The 24,184-nt window shown below is 41.2% G+C and overlaps 2 protein-coding genes and 2 pseudogenes across 3 annotated transcripts; 1 reads left to right on the top strand and 3 right to left on the bottom strand.

Annotated features, from left to right (window-relative positions):
• Positions 1-376: 376 nt before the first annotated feature.
• Positions 377-2,943, bottom strand: LOC140994422 (UDP-glucuronosyltransferase 2A1 pseudogene; annotated as a pseudogene).
• Positions 2,944-3,525: 582 nt separating this feature from the next.
• On the bottom strand, positions 3,526-8,554 carry LOC140994423 (UDP-glucuronosyltransferase 2A2-like). 2 transcript variants are annotated; one of them, XM_073464039.1, is made up of 2 exons: positions 8,356-8,554; positions 3,526-6,350 (listed from the first exon to the last, which is right to left on the bottom strand). In XM_073464039.1, the coding sequence occupies exon 2, from the start codon at positions 6,322-6,324 to the stop codon at positions 4,750-4,752; it is 1,575 nt and encodes a 524-aa protein (XP_073320140.1). In that variant the 5' UTR covers positions 6,325-6,350; positions 8,356-8,554; the 3' UTR covers positions 3,526-4,749. The 2 variants fall into 2 exon arrangements, with proteins under 2 accessions (XP_073320140.1, XP_073320141.1); XM_073464040.1 differs by lacking the exon at positions 8,356-8,554 and adding an exon at positions 6,864-6,915.
• A 420-nt stretch (positions 8,555-8,974) lies between these two features.
• On the bottom strand, positions 8,975-11,800 carry LOC140995066 (UDP-glucuronosyltransferase 2C1 pseudogene; annotated as a pseudogene).
• A 2,819-nt stretch (positions 11,801-14,619) lies between these two features.
• Positions 14,620-22,720, top strand: chrna5 (cholinergic receptor, nicotinic, alpha 5). Its single transcript, XM_073464359.1, has 7 exons — positions 14,620-14,707; positions 18,303-18,454; positions 18,630-18,674; positions 19,959-20,068; positions 20,312-20,489; positions 20,577-21,263; positions 22,260-22,720. Exons 1-7 carry the CDS (start codon positions 14,620-14,622, stop codon positions 22,416-22,418), a joined length of 1,419 nt encoding a protein of 472 aa, XP_073320460.1. The 3' UTR covers positions 22,419-22,720.
• Positions 22,721-24,184: the final 1,464 nt, after the last annotated feature.

Here is a 24,184-nt window from a genome sequence, read left to right as displayed (position 1 = left end):
ACTCCTTGCAATAAGGACTTACAGGGTGCAGTCACTTTTCGGCAGGGCCTACTGAAAAGTGACTGCACCCTATAACTCTGGATTGGGAGGGGTTACATTCTCTGTCTTTTCAGCATTAATAGTAGAGGAAACCAGGTGCATGTACAGTGAATTTGGTCAATATCACTCCTTGCAATCCAGAGTTATAGGGTGCAGTCACTTTTCGGCAGGCCCTGCCGAAAAGTGACTGCACCCTGTAACTCTGGATTGGGAGGGGTTACATTCTCTGTCTTTTCAGCATTAATAGTAGAGGAAACCAGGTGCATGTACAGTGAATTTGGTCAATATCACTCCTTGCAATAAGGACTTACAGGGTGCAGTCACTTTTCGGCAGAGACATGGTTTTGAATTTTTATTTACATTGTGAGTCTTTTTATTTTTCGGGATCCTGCTTTTAGCATGTTTAGAATACAATAGAGTACAGAAGAGTTGAAATTTGTATCCTGGCTCATTGCATCAAGCTAGTCTACTAGTCTTATGATAGTTTGTATCTGCAGTGAGTTCTCATTTGGTTAGAAACAAAAGTAAACTGATGTATGCATACAAATCTATTAAAACGACAAACTGACAAAAAAATCAAAGAAAATAAACAGATTCCACTCTTGCAAGTAAGCAGTCACGACTGGCAGTTTTATGACATTTTTAACAATAGATATTTTTAAAAGTGAAATATTTACTCCTTTCAATATTTATCTGATCACAGCACTGAGTACAGCAAAAGATTCACATGAAACTGATCAATCCATCTTTCCTGGTTAGTCGGATTTCACTTTTCTTTTGAAACACATTCGAAAGCATGACCATGCTAACCCGGCAAAAAATAACAAAATAAGTAGCACTATAGTGAGTAAGAATAAAACTACATCCACAGAGTGGTAGGAGTACCAGGGCAGTCTGTAGGACTCTGTTCTCAGGTGAGCTGCACCTTTGTGTCTCATGACGAACTCTATCCAGAAGAGGGCGGTATCCAGCGGCTTCATTGGTGTGTCTCTGTGCAGCCTGGACAGTCTCTGCATGTTCATCCTGTATGAGGGCTCATTCAGGACTTCCTGAATTCCCTGATAGAAGATGTCTCCATTCATAGTAAAGATATCAATTATCTTCCCTGCTCCTCTTGCTTCAATTCTAAGCAGATTATCACGCTGATCAAAAATCAGTGGAAGTCCGAGGATAGGAACTCCGTGGTAGATTGCCTCTTGAACTCCGTTTGTTCCTCCATGAGCGACAAACACTTTTATCTTGGGATGTCCTAAAAGGTCATTCTGTGGCATCCAGTCGACGAGTAAAGTGTTGTTGCCCAGACTGGCTGGTCTGTCACCTTTATATCTCCAGATGACTTTCTGGGGCAATTTGGCAAAAGCTGCAGCGATCTCATCAGCTAGGTCACGAGGAAGCTCTCCAATCAAAGTCCCCAGAGACATGATGATGACTCCATGCTCTCCAGAACTCTGCACAAACTCCTCCAGGTGTTGTGGAAGAGGTTTTGCAGGTTTGCACTGGAATCCTCCCGTATAGACAACATTAGGCATGGTGGGACGAGGAAACTCAAACACAAAGTCCACTCTCATGAGCCAAAGGTCTGCGGCTTGAAACAGAGAGAAGTAGTCTATGTCTGGACCCAGATATTTTTCAATAAGGCCAGCATAATTTGGTACGACATACTGTGCAATTACATATTCATTGACGCCATAAACGATTACGTTAAGAACTCTCTCAAAAAAGCTCATTTTATCTGTAAGCTCGGTCCCTGGCATGGGAATATAAGACAGAGGAGAAGGCGCAATTGAGAAATGGCCTTCACTTTGACCACCACTAGTCCACCTGACACTAAAAACAAGAGGCAACCCGAGGCGGTGGGCAAGTATAGGACCCCCTGGTGTGAAAGGCTCTGTAAGGACAAGGTCATATTTGGCATCCTGTAGTGACTGAATCAGAGCTTCGTTTTCTAAAAGTGCCTCAAGCATTTTGCATGTTTTATTATGCATTTCAAGGGCCTTTCCTGTTGTTTCCATTTCCAGTTTTAAACGCGTCCAGAGAGACTTCCCTTCCCTCTGAATTTTCAGCAACTCTGCCACAAACTCAGTTATGAATTCTTCGTCAAATCCAGACTCTGCATCGATTGTAATTGAAGTGTAGAATGGGGAGGTTTCCTTGATGTACCAGTTGTCTGGTGCACGCACAACAGAAATCTGGTGGCCCTTTGAATGTAGTTCCTCAATAATGACTTTCATGTTCACCCAGGGGCTCCCGTCCATAGGATAAACAAGAACTTTCCCACAATAGACCACAGCAGGACAGAGCAAGCAGAGGGTCATCCAAACCCAGGGCCAACGCATTTTTATTCTAAAGTTGGGAAGAAAGCATATCATATTTTATCAGATGCATTAAATACAAGTAGCATTATTATCACCATTTGCATTAATATAGAAGATACAGGTGATATCATTGATCTTTTTTTTTTGCTTTTTTATTGTAGTATGTGTAGCCTGTTGCAATTGGTTTTATCGCAAACAAAATCAAATACTCAGTACTGACAAGCAACATGTAAGAGAACCTAAACCACTGGACCAAAAAGGAAATGTATTACATGCCAGTTAAAAATTAACTTTTGGAACAACACAATGGCTCAAACCTCGAGATAGCTGTCAGTCATTTATGTTGGCAAAACAGTCAAAAATGATCATGTTACCTTTTTTTTGGCTTCCAAAGTATTGCTTTTTCAATATTTAATCTTTGCCAGAGATAGAGAGATGAATATGTGCTCGTACTTTCAAGGCTCCGTCCTGAGTGGGACTTTGATACTGCAGTTCGTGTTAAAAAAAGCTTTGGTGATAAGACAGAGCAAAGGTCAGTATTGATGCATTCAACTTAAATTCAGAAGTAGGAATTTCTGAGCTCCCAGCCGGCAATTTCAACTGGAATACCCGCTGAAGTCGGATCTCAACTCGGATGCACCTCATCAATCCTTACCTCAAAATCCAAGATGGCTGCTTAAGCCCATCAACAACTGCAAAAGTTGTAGAACATACGGTTTCTTAGCATTTCTGTCTGATTTGTGTACTGTATAACTTAGTACTGCCCAATTTCTACCTGTGGACATGTTGCTTCTGTCTTTGTATGTGCAAAATATTGTGTAATGTGTTGTTACCAGCTGGTATTGTCAGCAATGTCTAACAAAATCTAACCTGGCTAGAACTGTTTCTCTGACTTGTACCGACACGCAGTCAGGTCCGGTTTGACGGCATTCCCAGCTCTTACTTCCAAGGTAAATGGAACGCACCATAAAGGTCATCTGTAGTCAGAGGTGTGGGTAGAGTAGCCAAAACGTGTGTTCAAGTAAAAGTACTGTTACTTTTTTGACAAAATGAGTACTCACATAACAGTAAAAATGGTTGTCATTATAACTCCTTGAGTATCAAAAGTTAATCAAGTAGTGAGTAACCCAAGAAATATACAAAAGAGAAAGAAAAAAAAAACACCAGCACACATCTTTCTATTCATATTTAATCTCTTATTAAAATTACATCATTTGCTAGTCATCCCCTTTAATATACTATAATTTGGCAGGTAAATCAGCATATCATGTTCACAATAAACCATGTCTAATGTGTCAGATATAAAGTGTCCGCAAATTACATTGTCCTCAAACATTCATTCAAGTATAGATGTCCCAACTCCCAGTCCCCATAACAGACAGCCCCAGTCTGTCATTGACGTGAAGACAATAATTTGAGAGTGGTTAAATATATTCTGTATTATATCCTATTAGAGTAATGATTTTTCCCAAAAAATCTACTCAAGTTAGAGTCAAAGTATGCTGCATTAAAAGTATTCTGAAACTCAAAAAAGTTACTCAAGTACATGTAACTAAGTAAATGTAGCTTCGTTACTACCCGCCTCTGTCCATAGTGCGTAGCCCTCAAACAAATACCAGACAAAATTAAGTAACTGGAAAACAAAATCATTTTGAAAACTGCAGGATTATTTTACTGTGTTACAAGTGTTTAGGTTCAGACTGTGACAACATTTCAGTTTAAATTGCTAATTTTGTCGCATTTCTATAATTCAGTCACCCACAAAGAAGCTACAGAAAAATAGCTGATGTACTTTAATAGCCAGTAAAATAGTGTAAGTGGTTGAACAACACCTGCTGGGTGTTAAAGATAGAGACAACTCCTCCTTTGGTTAGTTTATTTTTACATTTATTTAAACAAACTGAGGTTTCTCTTTCAGCAGAGCAAACCTATGCTGGTTGGAATACAGTGCATTTTATCTCTCCAGCCTTACAGTCACATGGTTTTGAATTTTTATTTACATTGTGAGTCTTTTTATTTTTCGGGATCCTGCTTTTAGCATGTTTAGAATACAATAGAGTACAGAAGAGTTGACATTTGTATCCTGGCTCATTGCATCAAGCTAGTCTACTAGTCTTATGATAGTTTGTATCTGCAGTGAGTTCTCATTTGGTTAGAAACAAAAGTAAACTGATGTATGCATACAAATCTATTAAAACGACAAACTGACAAAAAAATCAAAGAAAATAAACAGATTCCACTCTTGCAAGTAAGCAGTCACGACTGGCAGTTTTATGACATTTTTAACAATAGATATTTTTAAAAGTGAAATATTTACTCCTTTCAATATTCATCTGATCACAGCACTGAGTACAGCAGAAGATTCATATGAAACTGATCAATCCATCTTTCCTGGTTAGTCGGATTTCACTTTTCTTTTGAAACACATTCGAAAGCATGACCATGCTAACCCGGCAAAAAATAACAAAATAAGTAGCACCATAGTGAGTAAGAATAACACTACATCCACAGAGTGGTAGGAGTACCAGGGCAGTCTGTAGGACTCTGTTCTCAGGTGAGCTGCACCTTTGTGTCTCATGACGAACTCTATCCAGAAGAGGGCGGTGTCCAGCGGCTTCATTGGTGTGTCTCTGTGCAGCCTGGACAGTCTCTGCATGTTCATCCTGTATGAGGGCTCATTCAGGACTTCCTCTATGGCTCGCTGAAATGTTTGCCGATCCAATTCGGAAACGTCCATAACCTTTGTGACACCCTTTGCCTTCATTCTGGAGAGGTTGTCGGCTTGATCGAACACAATGGGAATTCCTACAATTGGAACTCCATGATAAATCGCCTCATATATTCCATTTGTTCCTCCATGACTTATAAAAAGTTTCATCTTTGGATGTCCTAAAAGATCGTTCTGTGGCATCCAGTCGACTATTAAAGTGTTGTTTCCCAGACTGGCTGGTCTGTCACCTTTATATCTCCAGATGACTTTCTGAGGCAATTTGGCAAAAGCTGCAGCGATCTCATCAGCTAGGTCATGAGGCAGCTCTGCAATCAAAGTCCCCAGAGACATGATGATGACTCCATGCTCTCCAGAACTCTGCACAAACTCCTCCAGGTGTTGTGGAAGAGGTTTTGCAGGTTTACACTGGAACCCTCCCATATAGATAACATTAGGCATGGTGGGACGAGGAAACTCAAACACAAAGTCCACTCTCATGAGCCACAGGTCTGCGGCTTGAAACAGAGAGAAGTAGTCTGCTGAACCAAAGTAGCGACTGGACATCGCAGAATAATGTGGGCCGGATATCTGCTTGTACAGGTGCATCCTCATGATGTAAAAGACCATGTTTGTGACCCTGTCAGAAAAAGTCATTTGATCCGTCAATTCTGAAGGTGAAAGTGGGACATAGGAAAGCGGAGAAGGTGCAATAGCAAAATGGGCTTCGCCATGAACAGTCCATCTAGCATTAAACACTAATGGCAATCCAAGATAGTGAGCCAGTATCACCCCTCCTCCGTTGGCAGGGTCTGTCAAAACCATATCATACTTAGCGTCTTGAAGGGACTTAATTAACTCTTTATTTTCAAGTATGTGCGTAACCACTTCACAGACTTTCTTGTGCAGTTCAAAGAACTTGTCTTTCAACTCCAACTGTAAAGCAAAATGGGCCCAAGCAGACCCCTTGCTTCGTTTGATTCGAATAACTTCAGAGACAAAGAGACGGTAAAAATCCTCATCTCCACCACCAGCAAGGTTCACTGTGATACTGTTGTAATGCGGAGACGTTTCACTGATGTACCAGCTGTCAACAGCCCGAATCACAGTCACAGCGTGTCCTCTTGAATGCAGCTCCTCAACAAGTACCCTCATGTTCACCCAGTGGCTGCCATCGTGTGGAAATACCAGAACTTTACCACTGTGGGCAGATGAAATAATGACAGCCAAAAGAGAGAGGAAAGGAGCCAGCGACGAAAACATTTTCAAATCTTCTCAAACGGTGGAGACTGAAAAACAAGTAGAAAAGAAAAACTGTTACTCAAGTATTCCTGGAAACTTGCACAAATGTGGATGATATACCAGGATGCCAGAAAACAGAGAGCTACAATGATGGTCTTTTCTCTCTGTCTGTGTGAAAAAAATCCCTCTGACTGCCTCACGTGGACATAACACATGGAGCCTCTTTCAGGAAATCAGAGTGCTGTTCAGTGCCAAGAGCTTTGCAGGCACTCTGTGTTGAGGCCCATTTCTCCCCCGAGCAGAAGTGTTTATACAACCATGACTGCGATTATTCTCAATAAAAGACATTTCCATTGGAAAAAAAACCCAACAATCCCTGTGCAACAAATCCCATGCACCTATTTTCCTATTGATCAAATGTGTAATCCTCCCACAATGGACTTGATTCAATAAAATCTCCATTCCACTTGGTAACATTACAGCTGGCAAAAGCTAGAAACAAATGCTCCCCTTTCAGTACTCAGCAGCTGCTTACAATTCTCTCGACAAAGATCACTTACACATTTCTCATAAACTGAAAACAAAATCTTTAAATGTGAAAGCTTCCAGTGAAAATCTTCCAGGCACTTGTGTCAAAGAAACTCTCCCTCCAGATGGTTAAGACCCAAACAAAAAGAGACGAGTGAAGAGTTAAAGTCAAACCAGTCAGACTATAAAATGGTTCCTGGTTTCTCTCGTCACACCCACAAGACTGTTGCAAGAGATTATCTCTTCCTGGGCAACATTAGTCCTGATAGCGCAGTGACAAAGAGCTGCAGAGTTTTTTAACAGGAAATAGCAGCTGTATAGGACGGTCTACTTGGTGTTGTTTACGTTTCACAAAGTCACTTCACCATATCCTTTAAAAAATGCTGTGAGGCCTTTTGTACTAGAACTCCTGATACCTATCTCAAAATGCAAAGACATGAGAAAAATAATTGACAAACATGTTTCTGTTTATTTATGCTGGAAGACTCATGTCCCTTATAGAGCATTGGATATTACATTTGCACTACATCCAGTACTAATTTAGATGGTGCACAAACTGATATTTAACACCAAAACACATTCGCTATGAGAAAGTAAGTGTGACATTTTTTGTGAAAAAAATTCATACCAGTATCTCACTAAACACCCGGTGTGACTTAAATATCCTGTATGCTCAGCTGAAACACATTTCATAGTTGTACAACATTTCCTGACCACATAATCCTCAAATGTGCAGCTCTGACTTGAAAAATTATAGTCTATCTGTCAAAAGCTTTGAAACAGGCCTACGATATTTACTTACAATGGTTTTGCTTTATATGACACAAATCTATAAATAGCAAACTTACGGTAAAACCTTTCATGGCTTTGCTAAACTTCTGCTTTAAGGCCGGACGGTGCACAGATAAATTCAAACCAGCAGGCCTGACAACAACACTTCCTCTTTTGCTTCACCACTGTTCTGCTGAATGTATCTACAATAAATGTGTCTCTTTGAGGGAAAGTCCAGTCAATTTAGTGCAATGAGGCGAAACTCAAAGTAATCTAAAGGAAAGTGTTTCTTTACCAGCAGCACGCTGACATCGGACATTTTAATAGAATCAGAGTAATCTACATTAACATTAACAAGCTGTGTGACTCATAGAAATGAATATAACTCACTCAGCTGAAACTTCAGTCTACATTCAAAAAACATTGACCTACGGGCAAGATCTAATGTGACTTCTTGAGCGTTGGGATCGGGAATAAAAGGCAGGCACTGATAAAGCGTGATCCTGGTACCTGCAGAGAGCTGTGCTTACACTTGAAGACTTGAAGACTCCACCTCTTGTAAACAGATTTATTGTTCTCAAATGAGTCATGTAAAGGGAAGTCAAACATGCACCGATGAAAAACAGGTATTATATACTCCTACTAAGGCAGTGTGAGGCGGCTGCTGTGAGATTTAGTAGCGACGTGCTCTCAATAAATGCCCTGTTTGTACATAAACAGTTCAGATGTATTGTAAGGTTCTTTACAGCTCACCTCTGCCAGTATTATCAAAATGTGTCCTTTGTCAATGTTCCATGAAAAGTACAAATCACTCAACTGCACAAACAGAGGCTGTGACTCAGGACGGAAGAGCGCGTTCAATAACTGTTTTTTTCTCTTGCACAACCCAAAGCAGAAACAGCTGAAGGTGACAGCATTTACCTCCTTCAGGACATCAACATCAGTTGTGTCCAAAAGAAAGATGCACCACCTGCTGGATGGAGGCTAAAACGCAGACAAACATAAACACACATACAGTATATAGTATATATGCTGTATATCGGCCTATAAACGTATATACACATTATAACTAAAAATGGCTCCTGACAGACAGAATACAAATGAAGTGATAAATAAGTCAGAAAACATATTTTAGCTTCAAGATGTAAACAGTCAACGCTTTTCAAATCTTTCTTTATACATTTTGCTACACCAAGTAAGGATAAAGTTGATAACTTACTAGTTTTAAACCCCATCTGTTGTCTTTACTCCCATGAGCCTCTGCTTTCTCATAATACCTACAGTAATAAGAAGCACTCCTGCCATTGCCCTTGAACAAGGGTGGAACACAGCACATAAATATTCCCACTGGGACAATATAACTCGATTTACATTGATTTCAAGTATTTTTTATTTGGACAGTTTTGGTCAAAGCATCCATTTAGTTCAAGTACTTTACTGAAATACATCATCAAAAGAATTATAAAAATATACAGCAAAATGCCATTGCATAGTAAGAAATTGTCAAAATTCTGCATAAATGGATCATTCTCAAGATTATCAAAATTCATCTTCATATTGATTGTGCATTTTTATACATTTAATGTAAAAACTGTATATCCCTTGAATGATTAGTCACGTTTGGCTTTACGTTTACACATTGTAGCGTACAAACACCTGATCAAGAGGAAAATGGTATAAAGCACGAGCAGCACAGCTCCAGCCAGGAACAAAACTACATCCACAGAGTGGTAGGAGTACCAGGGCAGGCCGTAGGACTCCGGTCTCAGGTGAGCTGCACCTTTGTGTCTCATGACAAACTCTATCCAGAAGAGGGCGGTGTCCAGCGGCTTCATTGGTGTGTCTCTGTGCAGCCTGGACAGTCTCTGCATGTTCATCCTGTATGAGGGCTCATTCAGGACTTCCTCTATGGCCTTCAGGAAGTTGTCGTCTTTGTCCACTGTAGTGATGGATAGAATCTTTGCACCTCCTCTCTCTTTCAGACGCAGCAGGTTGTCGTATTGGTCAAAAAACAAGGGCAGACCCACAATTGGGACTCCGTGATAAAGAGCTTCTTGAACGCCGTTTGTTCCTCCATGAGCCACAAACAGTTTTATCTTGGGATGTCCTAAAAGATCATTCTGTGGCATCCAGTCGACTATTAAAGTGTTGTTGCCCAGAGTCACTGGTCTGTCACCTTTATGCCTCCAGATGACTTTCTGAGGCAATTTAGCAAAAGCTGCAGCCATCTCATTTGTCATGTCAGCAGGAAGTTCACTCACAAAAGTCCCCATGGACATGAGGATGACTCCATGCTCTCCAGAACTCTGCACAAACTCCTCCAGGTGTTCCGGTAAAGGTTTGGCAGGTTTACACTGGAACCCTCCCATGTACACAGCATTAGGCATGGTGGGACGAGGGAACTCAAACACAAAGTCCACTCTCATGAGCCAAATATCTGCTTCGAGCATTAACTGGTTATAGTCAATACCAGGCCCAAGGTATTTGTCAGATATTTTCTGGTATACTTGCTTAGCTACCATGTAATTTTGCGTTTGGCTTACAGTATACAATAACACATTTTTAACTCTCTGGAAAAAGGACATCTTATCAGTGTTGCCAGATCCTGTTATAGGAATATATGAAATGGGTGAAGGAGCAATAGCGAGATGAGCCTCTACAGCAAGTAGCCAGCGGACATTATAGACCAAAGGAAGATTCAAATATTTGGCCAAAATGACTCCGCCACCCCAGCAGGGGTCGGTGAGCACCAGGTCAAACTTGCTGTCATTCAATTTTCTCATCAAGCCTTGGTCGTCTAGCATCGCTGTCACAAATTCACCCACGGTTTCATGAGCCTCGACAAATGTGCCGAACATTCCTACAGTCATTTGGAGAAAACTCATCAAGGGAAGAGCACCCCTTTCAAATTTAATGGCCTCACTGATGAGTTCTGTAATGAACCTCTGATCTAAGCTCCTCTCCACTTGAATGGTATAGGCATCGTAATATGAGGCCTCTTCCTTGATGTACCAGCTTTTGCTGGAACGCACAATAGTTATATGGTGCCCTCTCGCATGCAAAGCTTGAAGTAGGATATCCATGTTTATCCAGTGACTGCCTTCAGTAGGAAACACCAAGATGTTGCCAGCTTGACAGGCTCTGGGGATGAGGACGAGCAGAAGCAAAGCACTGCAGCAGTAGATCAGCCTCATCTGAAATGAAACGATTTATAATCCATTGAGCAAAGTGAAAAAATTGGACGAATTTTGTGCGATTTGGCGCCCCCCACAGTTTTTGAGTGCAACACCACTGTCGTAAATACAAATCCCAGGTCTGTTACAATTTGTCGGAAGCAATGTAGGTGCTAACTACAAACAAAACTCATAACGTCATAACAATGTTATGTGTTGAAATGAACAGGCACGTAACGCTGTGATCTTACCCTCTCAGTGAAGTTACATGGTGCAGAAACAAGTGACAGAGACACCATTCACCCGATTACAAGACACTGTACCATCAAAATGATTTTGAAGCTGTTATTTTAATATATATATATATATATATATATATATGAATGAATGATTAAAGTATGTTAAAAAAAATTAAATAAATAAATGAATAATAATAACAATTATTGTATATATATGTATATATATATATATATATATATATATATATATATATATATATATATACATATATAAATTATATATGTATACATATATAATTTATATATGTATACATATATATAAAATACTGAACATGAAATGCAAAAATCATCAGTCCCAGAAATAATCGCATTAGTATTCGTACATTTCTTAGCACATCGTGCAGCCCTGCACTACTTCTTGTTAACTGAAAGTTAAAATGCACCTTTAAGACGTTTTGGTGCCGGTCACAGCGGGTCTGACTGTCTCTGTACCCGCCCTGTCCTTTGTCCTCTGGACTGACATCTAAAGCTCATTTGTAAAACCATCAGACTACTTTTGTCGATATAGTGCTGCGACATTTAGCGCCGTTCTTTACTTCCAGAGAGAAAATCCGCTACTTCTAAGCTCAGTCCAACAGTGTTAACACGGAGCGTTTCTACTTACTGTTGCTGCCTGTCTGCCTGCCTGCCTGTCTGTCTGTCTGTCTGTTTACTCCACACTCAGCCGTACAGCAACAGAGCTGACGAGTCCGGACTGTGATCCTGGAGGGAGCTGGAGCAGTGTAGGTCAGGATCATTAATGGTGGAGCTCTGTGTGATGACAGTCAACACCAGGACTGTGATGTAGGTGGACACAGCAGCGATAAGGAAGTGAATGACTGACAGGATCAGTAGCCTACAGGAAGTGTGCTGAATATAACCTACTGAGGCTTGATGTCTTTCTGGCTATAGTGTTTTTATCATTCATTCATTCATTCATTATTATCCATGTGTCTGTTTAATAAAAACACACTCACCTCATTAAACCAGCCAAACACAAGCGACAGATCTTGTCTGCCTGTTGTAATTTTGTTATTTGGCATGAATAAAGAGATTACATAACAGGCTACATATGAAATGGACTCTAATTGTGCTAATATTAGTCAGCGCTGGCTTTGTTCCAGTGCCAGTCTTTGTACTGACGGCTATAATTTGGAGAGCACATCCCAAATTGTCAGTAACTCAAGAGTTGGCAGCATTTGCATGATAATTCCCCTCGCCTTCAGTCACTCCTGCAGCCTGCTGTGTGTAGGCTGAGTGTTCATTGAGTGATTACAATGAAATGTAACAGCCATTATTGACAAATGCATCTTGTTATTGCCTTTGCTGTAGAATTGTGTCAGAGGGTGTTACAGGACTAGCTGCAGGCGACATAACGCTTTATGCAGAAGGCATCATTAAATTTACGTGATCCCGACATCTAATATTGTCATTTTATTTTTAAGCTTTTTCTCTCTTACACTCCATAATGTGAAATAGATGTGACAAGGTATGTCTGTGTTAGAGCGTTTAGCTTGTGTCAAACCATTTTGACGTTGATAAGACATTCTAAAATTGTATTGTTATTATTATTATTATTATTATTATTAGTTGTTGTTATTGGTTCTGTTATGTGTTGAGTTTGCATGGTGACCGGTTCAAGGTGCACCGGGCCTCTTGTCTATTTTCAGCTGGGTTCCACTCAAGCCCCCCCTCCCCCCCTCCAGCAACTCTCAAAGAATAAGTGGCTCTAGCTATTGGATGGACGCGTAGACTAGTAGACAGGACCTTGGTTTAAGTGTATTTAATACAGAATTCATAAAGAAAGCCTTATTTCAAGATGATGGCACTAGCATTTGCTTGAATCCTTTCTGTGTATCCAGACGAGTACTTTTTTTTTTTAAGTCTGGCTAAGATATTTCTGGTTTCTTTGACACTAGATATATTTGCTTGCTTGAAAAAAAACCTTTGAGATCAAGGACAGGATAAGAAGAGATACAGAGAGAGAGACTGAGAGAGGAGATGACACGCTAACCCAGGTGAGCACATGTTTTTTAAAAGCTATATTCTTAACATTGACATGTCATTGTATATCATATGTTTTAATGATATTGATGTTGTCTTCAGTCAGTATTTATTTTTCTCAATATTGCAGGTTTGATGGTGAGGATTTGTAGTTTGGTTTAGCTTTATAATAGAATCTTTTATTATTTTTTTTTACCATGTATTCCCTCAAAACAATTTTCCCATTTTATAAAACATACAGTAGGTAAAATTGGACATTGTTTCATGAATGCAATATTAAAAAAGGGAGCTTGTCATGTCTATGCAACAAGATTTGTTTTGAAAGGCTCTTTCAGGAACAAATTGTCAGAGAACGATCTTTCATGTCTTATTGGCAGTATTCTGAAGAATCCTTCAAGGCTTTTTCATTCACTTTTAGTGCTGCTGGTCATTCTTAGCCTTTAGTTAAATACAGAGCTCCCTCACATCACATCAGTTATTTCTAAGTCTAAGTTATTTAACAATGTCTGTATAAGATAATCTCAACTAAATATTCATTGGTGACTGTGCAAATTGATTTCTCTACACAGTGGATAATGATTCCCCCCCGCCAACATTTCTGGTCCCACAATTAGCTGTTACCATGGAAGCACAAACACTCACATGTACAGAGAGGACCTAGAGGTACAAAATGTAGCATCACATGTGGCTGTGGACGCCAGATAACCTGGTAACCGTTATTTGAATATGAAGCAGAATCTCAGTGGCAGAGATGCTCATGCCATTCCCTGATGCTGCTGCTGCTGCTGCTGCGGAGAGGCATGGAGGGGGCGAATATCCCTGTCTATGATTAGTGACCATGGAAATGCTATTGAGGAAGGAGAGGAGGAGGGTGTGTGTGTGTGAGGGGGGGTCGGTGTTGGGGGAAACGGGGCGGGCTCTGAAGGAAGAGGAGGAGGAGGAGGAGATGAGGATGCGCTGCCTGTGCACAATTGGAGGCAGCAGGGAGGGAAGCGGCATCTGTATGAGGCGAGAGAAGGAACCTGCATGGAATGGAGGAGCGTTAGAGCAGCTCTGTCGCTGTCGTCAAGACTCCCACCGCCTCCACCTCCACCACCACCACCACCGCCGGCGCACTGGACTGTGTGTTTATGGAAGAGACTCAGAGGAGCAGGTATGTGTACATCATTTGCATGCTTGCTGTGTGAAATGTAATCATTGCCTTGAAGGGGGTCAGGTTAGCAAGGTGAGGTGAGGGTGCATTCTCGGATTCTTGGCTCGTGAAGGATGCAGTTTATTGAAGGCGTGTGACTAATGCAGTTTATTTAGTATGAACGACATCAGGATGTTTTCTTAGCTGTACACAGCCTACTCACTGAAATCCATTACTGTGTAGCCTAAGGGGAGCAGGCTACCTTGGGAATTTAACCCTTAACCCAAGGCGTAATAAAGCCAGTAGCTCAGCTGTTTGTTTAATGTACACAAAAGGTACTGATTTCAACAACCACTGACCTTGGTGTTTATTTTTCCAGCTCTGATGCCAGAGGGACCAGCTGTGCGGATCCAGTGCCACCTCTGATATGATGCTGAGAGCAGGAGGGGCAGCCACCTCTCTCGCACTGCTGCTGCTGCTGCCGTTGCTGTGCTGCTGCCACCTGTGCCACTCACTGCGTAAGTTTCCCAAGGACCGGGATTGCCTCATTAAATTATCACGGTGGAACGTAAAAGCCTCAGTATGACAGATGGCATAGTCAGAGATAAGTTGGACTCTAGCGGGTATGAAGAGACAGGGAAAGAAGGAGTAGAACTTGGCAGATGTTCAGTGAAGATTGAGGGATGCTTGCCAAGTTAGAGTCAAACAAAAAGTGTCAGTGTGACCACTTACCTTTTCATATCAAATTTCACAGTTTCATGTCTTTTTTTGGGTAGTTAAGGATTTTAGCTGCATGGTAAACTGATTACTGAGCTCAGAGTGTTGTACAAAGTAAGAAAACTGCACAGCTAATTTTACAAGCAGCACACTTCTAACAGCTAATAAGTTAATTACCACCTCAAATTTTCATTAAACCTCCACGATTCTCCTAAAAACTAGAAACTTGAGAACAAAAACTTCATAAGAAGAGAGAAAGTGCTGCAATTCCTCTGATTTTATGTGGGTTTACTTCGGGGTTTCCTTGTGACATAATGCAGAATCAATAATGCAGAAAACCAGGAAAACGTGCTGCTCAGGTCATGTCAGATAGATAGGAAAAGTTCAATGTTCATTTATTTAACATTTTACAACACCAGGGTTGCAAAACGAAACTAAGTTTGAGTCCCTTATAACAAACTATTTTATAGAGTAGAGGGTGCAAGATGAATAAAGGAGTCTTAGCCTGAGGAATGAAGCTGCTCCGTAGTCTGGTGTCACGGCCGCGGATACTTGTGTATCTTTTGTCAGAGTTGTGTATGTGACAGTTAAACCTAGTGTGCTTTAACAACATAACACCATATCCACTAAATTTGGAATTAATTTCAATGAATGAGGCGCTTCTGGCTGACGTGAGGCGTTCATGTTTGTTTGTTTCAAGCACTTCTCTGTTATGAAGGGTCAAGTTGCATAGATCAAGCTTTCAGAAAAATCTGACCTTCCAACTTGGGATGTTGACACGAACGCTACATCCACCTCAGTCCCAGCCTTTTTAATCTGCTCCAGTTTGACAAGTGATACAGAAGTATCCGCCACTGAGCCACCTCAATTCATCCTCAGCTATTCACTCTGCCAGGAATAATGGTTGTCTTCCTGTGTGTGTGTGTTGTGTATAAACCTTGAACCTTGACAGTTGTAATTACTCTGATATGACACAAATGCAGCATGAGGCATACGGGGTTGTCATCACAAGGCAGACAAAAGGTCGTCAGAGCAGGGACGGAAATTGGCAGGAGCAACAGAATACAATCTATGCAGCTAAAGTCAGGAGGCAACTGATTGTTGTCCTTGGGTGAACTTAACTGTGGCTGTATTCATTGATGACTGGGTCGGGTGATGAACTCTGTAGTGACAGCCTGTGGGCAGGTGAGGGAATGATAGGAGAGGTCGCTACAGTATTTATTAAATGCATACTGTAGAGGAGCGAAGAGAGGAACCACTGTTGCCATGACAGTGTGTATATATTTGTGTGCATTTATATTTAATGAACAATATACTTGGATGCATGTGTACAGCATATCCTTTAGAGTATATTTCTACGTACAGTATGTTTGAATAGGTATCGACGCCTTTTTGGAGTTTCTTTCTGTCATTGATATTTTGCACATCTGGCTGGTTGTAGCAACACGTCATCGTAGTTTGATCTCACTGTAATCCTCGTCATCTGTACGGCAACACACCATACATACATAATATATCCCATGTTTCATCTATATTGATTTGCTTTCCGTCATGCTCCCCACTGCAGATTGCAACAAGCATTGACTCCGGCCTCATTGAAAATGCAGGAATGAGTAAACATTAAATATTGATTTTAGTATCAGGTGAAAATGAGCATCTCCTTTTACTGTATAGCACATACATTATTTTTTCATATCAGTATATTCTTGACTCCACACATTACATTCATCATTCATGAAAACAGATCAGTGATGAAACCAGCAGACCCTGCAGCCGGCTTTACAGGCGAGCAAGATGCTGGCGATAGTCGGGGGAGAGGCTGAAGAGATGATGAATTTGCTTATCACCCAGTCATTGACTGGGGGTGTTGCAGCCTCGTCTTTATCGATCCGCACACGCCGAGAGGGTGACACCACACATTTGCGGTCAGTCTTGTGGTTGATTTCCAGCCACATTCTCCGTCCATAAATTGAGTTTATAACCATGTTGGTGAATGACTCGAAGGGCAGGATGAAAGAAAGTGCGTGTAATTCAAAATGTAATCGATATTTTCTACACTCTAGATGAGCTCTGGTTCAGCATAACAATGCACTTTTATATTTATTATATTTAATGCTTGTATGGATAGAAAAAAATACGAAGACTACAGAAGACAAAAAAGGAAGATGAAACTGGATAAGAAGGAAATACAAGTAGATTTCTGTCTTGTTTCAGCAATTTAAGTATATTTGAACTGAATAATACCAATTTTTTGAAAGGTCAGTGTTCTATGAAAATCAGCACATTGTAACACGTCAGTCCGAGACATACTGCATTTGCACACATTTGACGTGTTGCTCTTTACCTTTTTGAAATAAAAAAAACACTTTTCCATATTCACAGTATCCTATCTATTGTTACATTTACACTTATTCTCCAAAGATCCATTTAGTGATTTCATAACGGTGCCCCTTGAATTGAGAGTGCCTGTATTATTTTCATTCACCGACGCACATGACTCACAGTGCAAAACAAGTAAATGGGCAGTTGTTGTTTTTTTTCAAGGACATGCGGTAAATAGGAAGTGGGCCAGATATCATCACTGCGTTCTCCAATCATATTTAGAATTATTTAGGTAATAAAACCGTGCACAATTCATTGTTTCTGAAGTACCTTTTCATGGAGTAACTGCTTTGACAACATAAGTATGTGGCTGAAAATCCTTTGATACCATTTTGTTAGCTGGACAGAGTAAGAGAGAACAGAATTAAATATGTTGGCTGTAGTTAACTGACAATAACAACATACCAACCTAACACTGGACACACTGTTTTGTCTGTATAGCAGACAGGTGCCATCTGTTTTTAAGGATTACAAACACATGCTGGAGATTCAGAGTGCATTTGGGTCAAAGCTTTGGTTTTTCTGTCTCTTGAAACCAAAGCTTTACCACAGAGGTCAGATCCAGAAACTCTGGACATCAACGCTATAGTAAGGTCAGAGAGGTGAATACAGGGAATAACGCTAATAGCAGAGCTTTTAACAAGCAATTTACAAGTAAGTATAAACATTAAAGGGGCACTATGTAGTTCTCTAGACAAAGTTTAAACTCAGATATAAGGTCCCCATAACCTTTGAAGCTACAAAGGTGGCAGGGTCCGCCAAATATAAGTAAAACAGTATGAAATTGTGGCCTTAAAGAGACGGGAGCTATTTAAACAGAGCGATTTAGACAGAGGGGGAATACAGTGCTGCAGCACTGGACAGTATGAGAAAGCTGATTTGTTTTTTGAGCACTAAAGCATGTAAACCTATTCTTTTAGTAACCCAAAATAAATTACGAACAGGAAAATGAGCATAATATGTCTCCTTTAAATGATTCTATTTAACCTTCCTGTCTTTTCACACCTTCCTTAGGGGTTCCCAAACTCTCCTCCTATGCAAAAGCAGAGGACAAGCTGTTCAAATACCTCTTTGGAAACTACCAGAAATGGGTTCGACCCGTGGAATTCCTGAACCAGACGATCCGTGTGAAGTTTGGACTGGCCATCTCCCAGCTAGTTGATGTGGTGAGAACAGACAAGCACTGCTGTTACTGATATTGTTGTATGAATGTGTGTCACTGAAGTGTTAACTACAGTGCTTTGAAAAACAAAGACAGAATGATATTTAAATTGTTACTCTAAAGAAAAAGCTACTTTTCAAATTGACATTTATACTTTGATTGTTGTTTGAACGTTCTAGGATGAGAAAAATCAGCGGATGACAACTAATGTGTGGATGAAACAGGTTAGTAGAGCTATCCAACAAGACCACTGCTGCAGCATTACATTTTGTTTTGCCTCAGGGTAAGGCTGATAGTGTTACTTTATGGCCATGGAAATATTCTGAAATAACCTCTGGCTTACATGGCATTCAGAGACAGCCGGTCAGCCTCTCCACACCCCTCTTTAATCTGATCCAGTGACATTTCCCCGACTGTCCTTATCTATATGAGTCACTTCGGTCCTGTGCCCATGCACTTTTCTCCACAAGGCCTCCTCATTCTCCTGTCAGCCTTATTCATGGCCTTAGGAGTCCTGTCTGTCATGCATCTTATGAATTATCCCCATAGACCAGGCTTTGCCATTCAGGTCAGTTACCCCCTTTCATATTGATGGATTGCATCATGCAGAAAAAGAGCAGGAAGGGCAGTGGCCCTAGCAGTGACACCCATCTATCAAAGGTGTAATTTGCAAAGTGGGAAAGAATGTCAGATTTTCTAATTGTATTTTATCTCTCTCATTTGGAGGTCACCTTACTGCTGAACTCCCGCTTGTATCACACACTAGTTTACCCTTCAGATTATTCTATTGCAAAATACTTTGCCAAGTCAAATAGTACCTGCCAAATCAAACAGATCTGCTAGTAACAGTCATATTGTGCTGTATTTGCTTGAATACCTGCCCTCCTCTGGATCTGGGAGCAACATTGTATACTAAATATGAAAGCATAAGCACTGAATACCAATTTAAAGGAAATGTTTGACATTTTTGAAAGTTTGCTTATTTGCTTTATTGTGTGTTACTAGAGATTGTTGCCACTTTCATGTCTGTGCAGAATTTATGAGGCTATCGCCAGATGCTAGTTAGCTTAGTACAAAGACATGACGAAATGGGGAAACAGTCAGCTCTGGTCAAAGGTAACAAAATCTACCTATCAGCACCTGTAAAAGTTACTAATTAACCCATTAAATCTTGTTGACACTGATACATCACCCTCCATCAAACTGTGATTTGCTATTTTTGTACTTTGTATTTTTATATTTGGTTATACAACATGTTAATTGGTTTGTTTAGAATTGCTGGTCGGCAGATTTTGTTACCAAAAAGCAAAGCTAGCGGTTGCTATAGTTTCTACCTGTCCTTGTGCTAAGCTAAGTTAGCTGGCTAGCTGCAGCTTCTTAGCATACAGACATGAGTGATATCAATATTTCCCTAAATGTTAAGCCTTTTCCTTGAAAGCCCCAACTATGTTTTTTTTTTTTTTTGGTTTGTTTGTTTTTACAATTTTTCGAATATTTCTTTTATTTAGGAGTGGGTTGACATGAAACTCAGATGGAACCCTGACGACTATCTGGGCATCACAGTCATCCGAGTCCCTTCTGACAGGATCTGGCTCCCTGATGTTGTACTGTATGATAAGTATGTGTCATTATATGGGAGGAAATGACGAGGATGTCATGCATTTTAGATTTTCCAAAATTTTAGAATTGTCATGACCATGATATGCTGACAGTTCTGTATAATAAAGTCTTAGAAGAATGAGTTATCATAAAAAGTATTACTCAATAAATGTAACCATCGTACCTTTAGAAGAATCATGCAGCTCTGCATGAAACTAGCCATTAGGTGAACTTTTACATGAAATTGGTTTTCTTTCAACAGTTCAGATGGCCGTTTTGAGGGTACTGTCACCAAGGCAGTCGTTAAGTATGATGGAACCATATCATGGACACCACCAGCCAATTACAAGTCAGCCTGCACCATTGACGTCACCTTCTTCCCCTTTGACCTCCAGAACTGCTCGATGAAGTTTGGCTCCTGGACATATGATGGCTCCCAGGTGAGCGCCTACTTCATAGTTCGTGCACAATGCATTGTCTAAGTCATGAGCACTAATCAACATGAGAATTCCCTCTGTATTCGACAGGTGGACATAACTCTGGAGGAGTTCCACGTGGACAAGCGGGATTATTTTGACAACGGTGAATGGGAGATAGTGAAGGCCACAGGCAGCCGTGGTTTGAGGACCGACGGCAGCGCCTCCTATCCCACCATCACCTACTTTTTCATCATCCGCAGGCTGCCTCTTTTCTACACCCTCTTCCTCATCATCCCCTGCATAGGCCTGTCCTTCCTCACTATCCTTGTCTTCTATCTGCCCTCCAACGGCGGCGAGAAGATCTCTCTCTGCACGTCAGTCCTGGTGTCGCTTACAGTTTTCCTCCTGGTCATCGAGGAGATTATCCCCTCCTCCTCGAAGGCTATCCCTCTCATCGGGGAGTATCTGGTCTTCACCATGATCTTCGTCACACTCTCCATCATCATCACCGTCTTTGCCATCAACATCCACCACCGCTCCTCTTCTACACATCACGGCATGGCGCCCTGGGTGAGGAGGATTTTTCTGCATCGGCTGCCTAAGCTGCTGTGCATGCGTAGCCATGTTGACCGTTACGCCACAACTGGAGCTGCCAGAGCGGGAGGAGTGGGTATGATGAAGGACTCAGCACCTGAACTGAAACCTCTCCTGTACACCAGACATAACCTACAAGCAGCTTTGGATTCTATTCGCTACATAACCATGCATGTGGTTAAAGAAAATGAGGTCAGGGAGGTGAGTATGTTTGATTTTGTGTATTTTTTTACTTCCATAGGTAATCATAAAATGGTTGAGAACATTTTGTCCCACCAACAAATAGCAGCAAAGGCTGTGACAAACCTCGGTGTAATACTTTATGTTACTCACTCACCACAAAGATGATCAAAATCTGGCTCAGGCATGTCTCTGCTAGTGATGTGTCGTTCACGAACGAGCCGGTTCAAAGAGCCGGCTCTTTGCCGTGAACGATTAGAACCGGTTCTCCAATGAGAGCCGTTTGTTGGGAGCCGTTTTTTTTTCTTCAGTATATCGCTGTCTCTCCACTTCCCTGTACTGTGCGTGTGCTCTGTTGTTTCCCACGTCGTTTTTTTACCCTGCGGTGCCTCCTTGCTCTCTCTCCCCTCCCCCTCCCCTCCTCCTTCTCGCTCTGAGTCTCTCACTCTCTCTCTCCCTCTCCGACGTCTTGTTCTGCTGCCTGTGCTAGAGCGGGGAGTTTTTTTCCCCTCCGTTGGTGCCTTGCTGTCTCCACTGCCTTCATGTCAAGTGTGTGCTCCACACATCTGACCAATCACAATCAGTTTTCAATTAAGAAAGTGACGGGGAAAACACTGAAAAAAATCTTGCACCGGTTTTTTGCCTCCGTTGGTGCCTGGCTGTCTCCACTGCCCTCGTGTCAAGCGTGTGCGCCACACATCTGTCCAATCCTTGGTTTAAATAAAAGTTTTATTCATAAAGCATTGTTGTGCTGCATTTTTACTCATATAAGTGCTTAACAATGTCAATAATGAAACAAAATGACGTAAAATTAGGTTTACACTATTAATTAATTAATAATGTAAAAAAATGCGTATGTGAGCCGTTTGGGAGCCGAAAGAGCCGGCTCTCCACATCAAGAAGAGCCGTTAGAGCCGGATCTCGCAAAGGAGCCGAAAATCCCATCACTAGTCTCTGCACATAACTGTTGAGTATATGTCTAGACATGTCTGACTCGTGCGTCTCTTTTTCCTTCAGGTGGTACAAGACTGGAAGTTTGTAGCCCAGGTCCTGGATCGAATGTTTCTTTGGGCCTTCCTCCTGGTGTCCATCCTGGGCTCTGCCCTCCTCTTCATCCCGGTTATTTACAAATGGGCCAACATCATCGTCCCTAACCACGCTGGAAGTACCCTCTAAGAACCGCAGTTCATCCAACCGCAAATGGAGGCAAAGCACATTAACAGCTCGTTATGGGTCCTATTTGAGATTCGACAGACTAGAGATATTGAGATTATCACTCAGATATAGATCCGCTCTGCTTCTCCACAGTCACTCTGTAAGTCACAGCTGTGCCAGAGATCAAGATTCGGGACTTTATTTGCTGAGTATATCTCACAGAGACATGTTTTTTTTTTTTGTTTGTTTGTTTTAAAAAGATTGTATTTTTGAGTTTAAAGATAAATGAAAATGTAGTTGATGTACTACATATGATAAGAGAAGAAAACTAATTTTTGCCCACATCTCACACATCAATAAATTTCAATATGTTCATTTCATGTACAAGCTGGCATTATAGTGAGATTTATCACTGGGTCTGGTAGAGATTCATAGATGCGTCATGCCGAGAAAACATGTCCTCACAGGATCATTTACTGTCGGTTAAAGGACTCACTAACGGCCCTTTGTGTTGATGCAGGGTTGTTCAGTTCATTTCTGTACAAATGAATGGTCAATAATATGACATCTCACAGCAGCACGGGGGCACAGTAGTTAGCGCTGTTGCTCACAGCAAGAAGGTCCTGGGTTCGAGACCCGGCTGGGGCAGGGTTTGTTACCCTGCTGGGGCAAAACATCCAAGTGAGGTTAATTGACAGTTAATAGTTCACTCTAAATTGCCCATATGAATGTAAGTTTGAATGGTTGTTGGTCTCTATATGTCAGCCCTGTGATGAACTGGCGACTTGTCCAGTGTGTACCGTCCCCTGCTGCTCGCCCGATGTCAGCTGTGATCGGCTCCAGCCCCTGCGACCCCGTAAAGGATAATGAATAAATATATGGCATCTCGCCACCCAGATCACCAGATCCACACACGGGTAAGAGAAGACCTTCACTCTGTTTTCACATACTACTCTCTCTCTGTCTGCCTATCTGCCATCTGTAGCGTTTGGAAAGATAACCACGTTATTTGTGGGGCATAATTCAAATGAAAGTGATGGTTCATCTTTGCTTATCTGTAATTCTAGTGTCACAAATCAACCTTACAGATCATCAGTATGAGTCAGTTCTTAAAGCTTCTGGAGAACATTCTCGTAGGTAAACATCTGAAACATGAAAAAGAGCCAGAGCAAATAATAAAAGGCATGTCTCCTGTGTACATTCAGAAGACCGCAGTAACATGAACTCAATCAATAGATCATTATCACAGTGCAAACAGGTCAGACACTCCTCTTTGGGGACACACACGGTTTAATAGTTCCTCTCTTCATTCTGCTTAACAACATGTGGGCGGGAGAGGGCAATTTTCTTGCCAGGACTTGATTTTCGAAGGCAGCACTTTGTATTAAGCCTGAGAACAAATCCACACATTCTTTATGAGGCCTGTCAGATGATCCTTGGCAACAGATAGATACAGTCATACAAAGTCAGCCTCTCCTAGCTTGGATTGAACAAAGAACAAGCTCCATCCAAAGTGAAAAACAGGTCCAGCTCTTAATCTGTCTTGTTATTTAATTGATGTTGATACCTCAGATGATGTCATTTAGACCAGTGGGACAAAGGGCCAATGGTGTAACACACCCCTTATGCACATCTCTAAGAAGCAGGAAGACTGCAGGATCACCGTGCTCCAGCAGCAGCAGAGCAGCACAGTCTCAGTTGAGCCCGCAGTGCCCTCAAATGGCCATGTCTTCATATGACAGTTGTAACTTTAAACAATGTAGAGAGTAAATAACAGTGTAAATAAA

This window comes from Pagrus major, chromosome 4 (assembly GCF_040436345.1).
Source record: "Pagrus major chromosome 4, Pma_NU_1.0".
In the NCBI taxonomy this organism is placed as follows: domain Eukaryota; kingdom Metazoa; phylum Chordata; class Actinopteri; order Spariformes; family Sparidae; genus Pagrus; species Pagrus major.
This window is presented reverse-complemented; position numbering and strand designations above follow the sequence as displayed.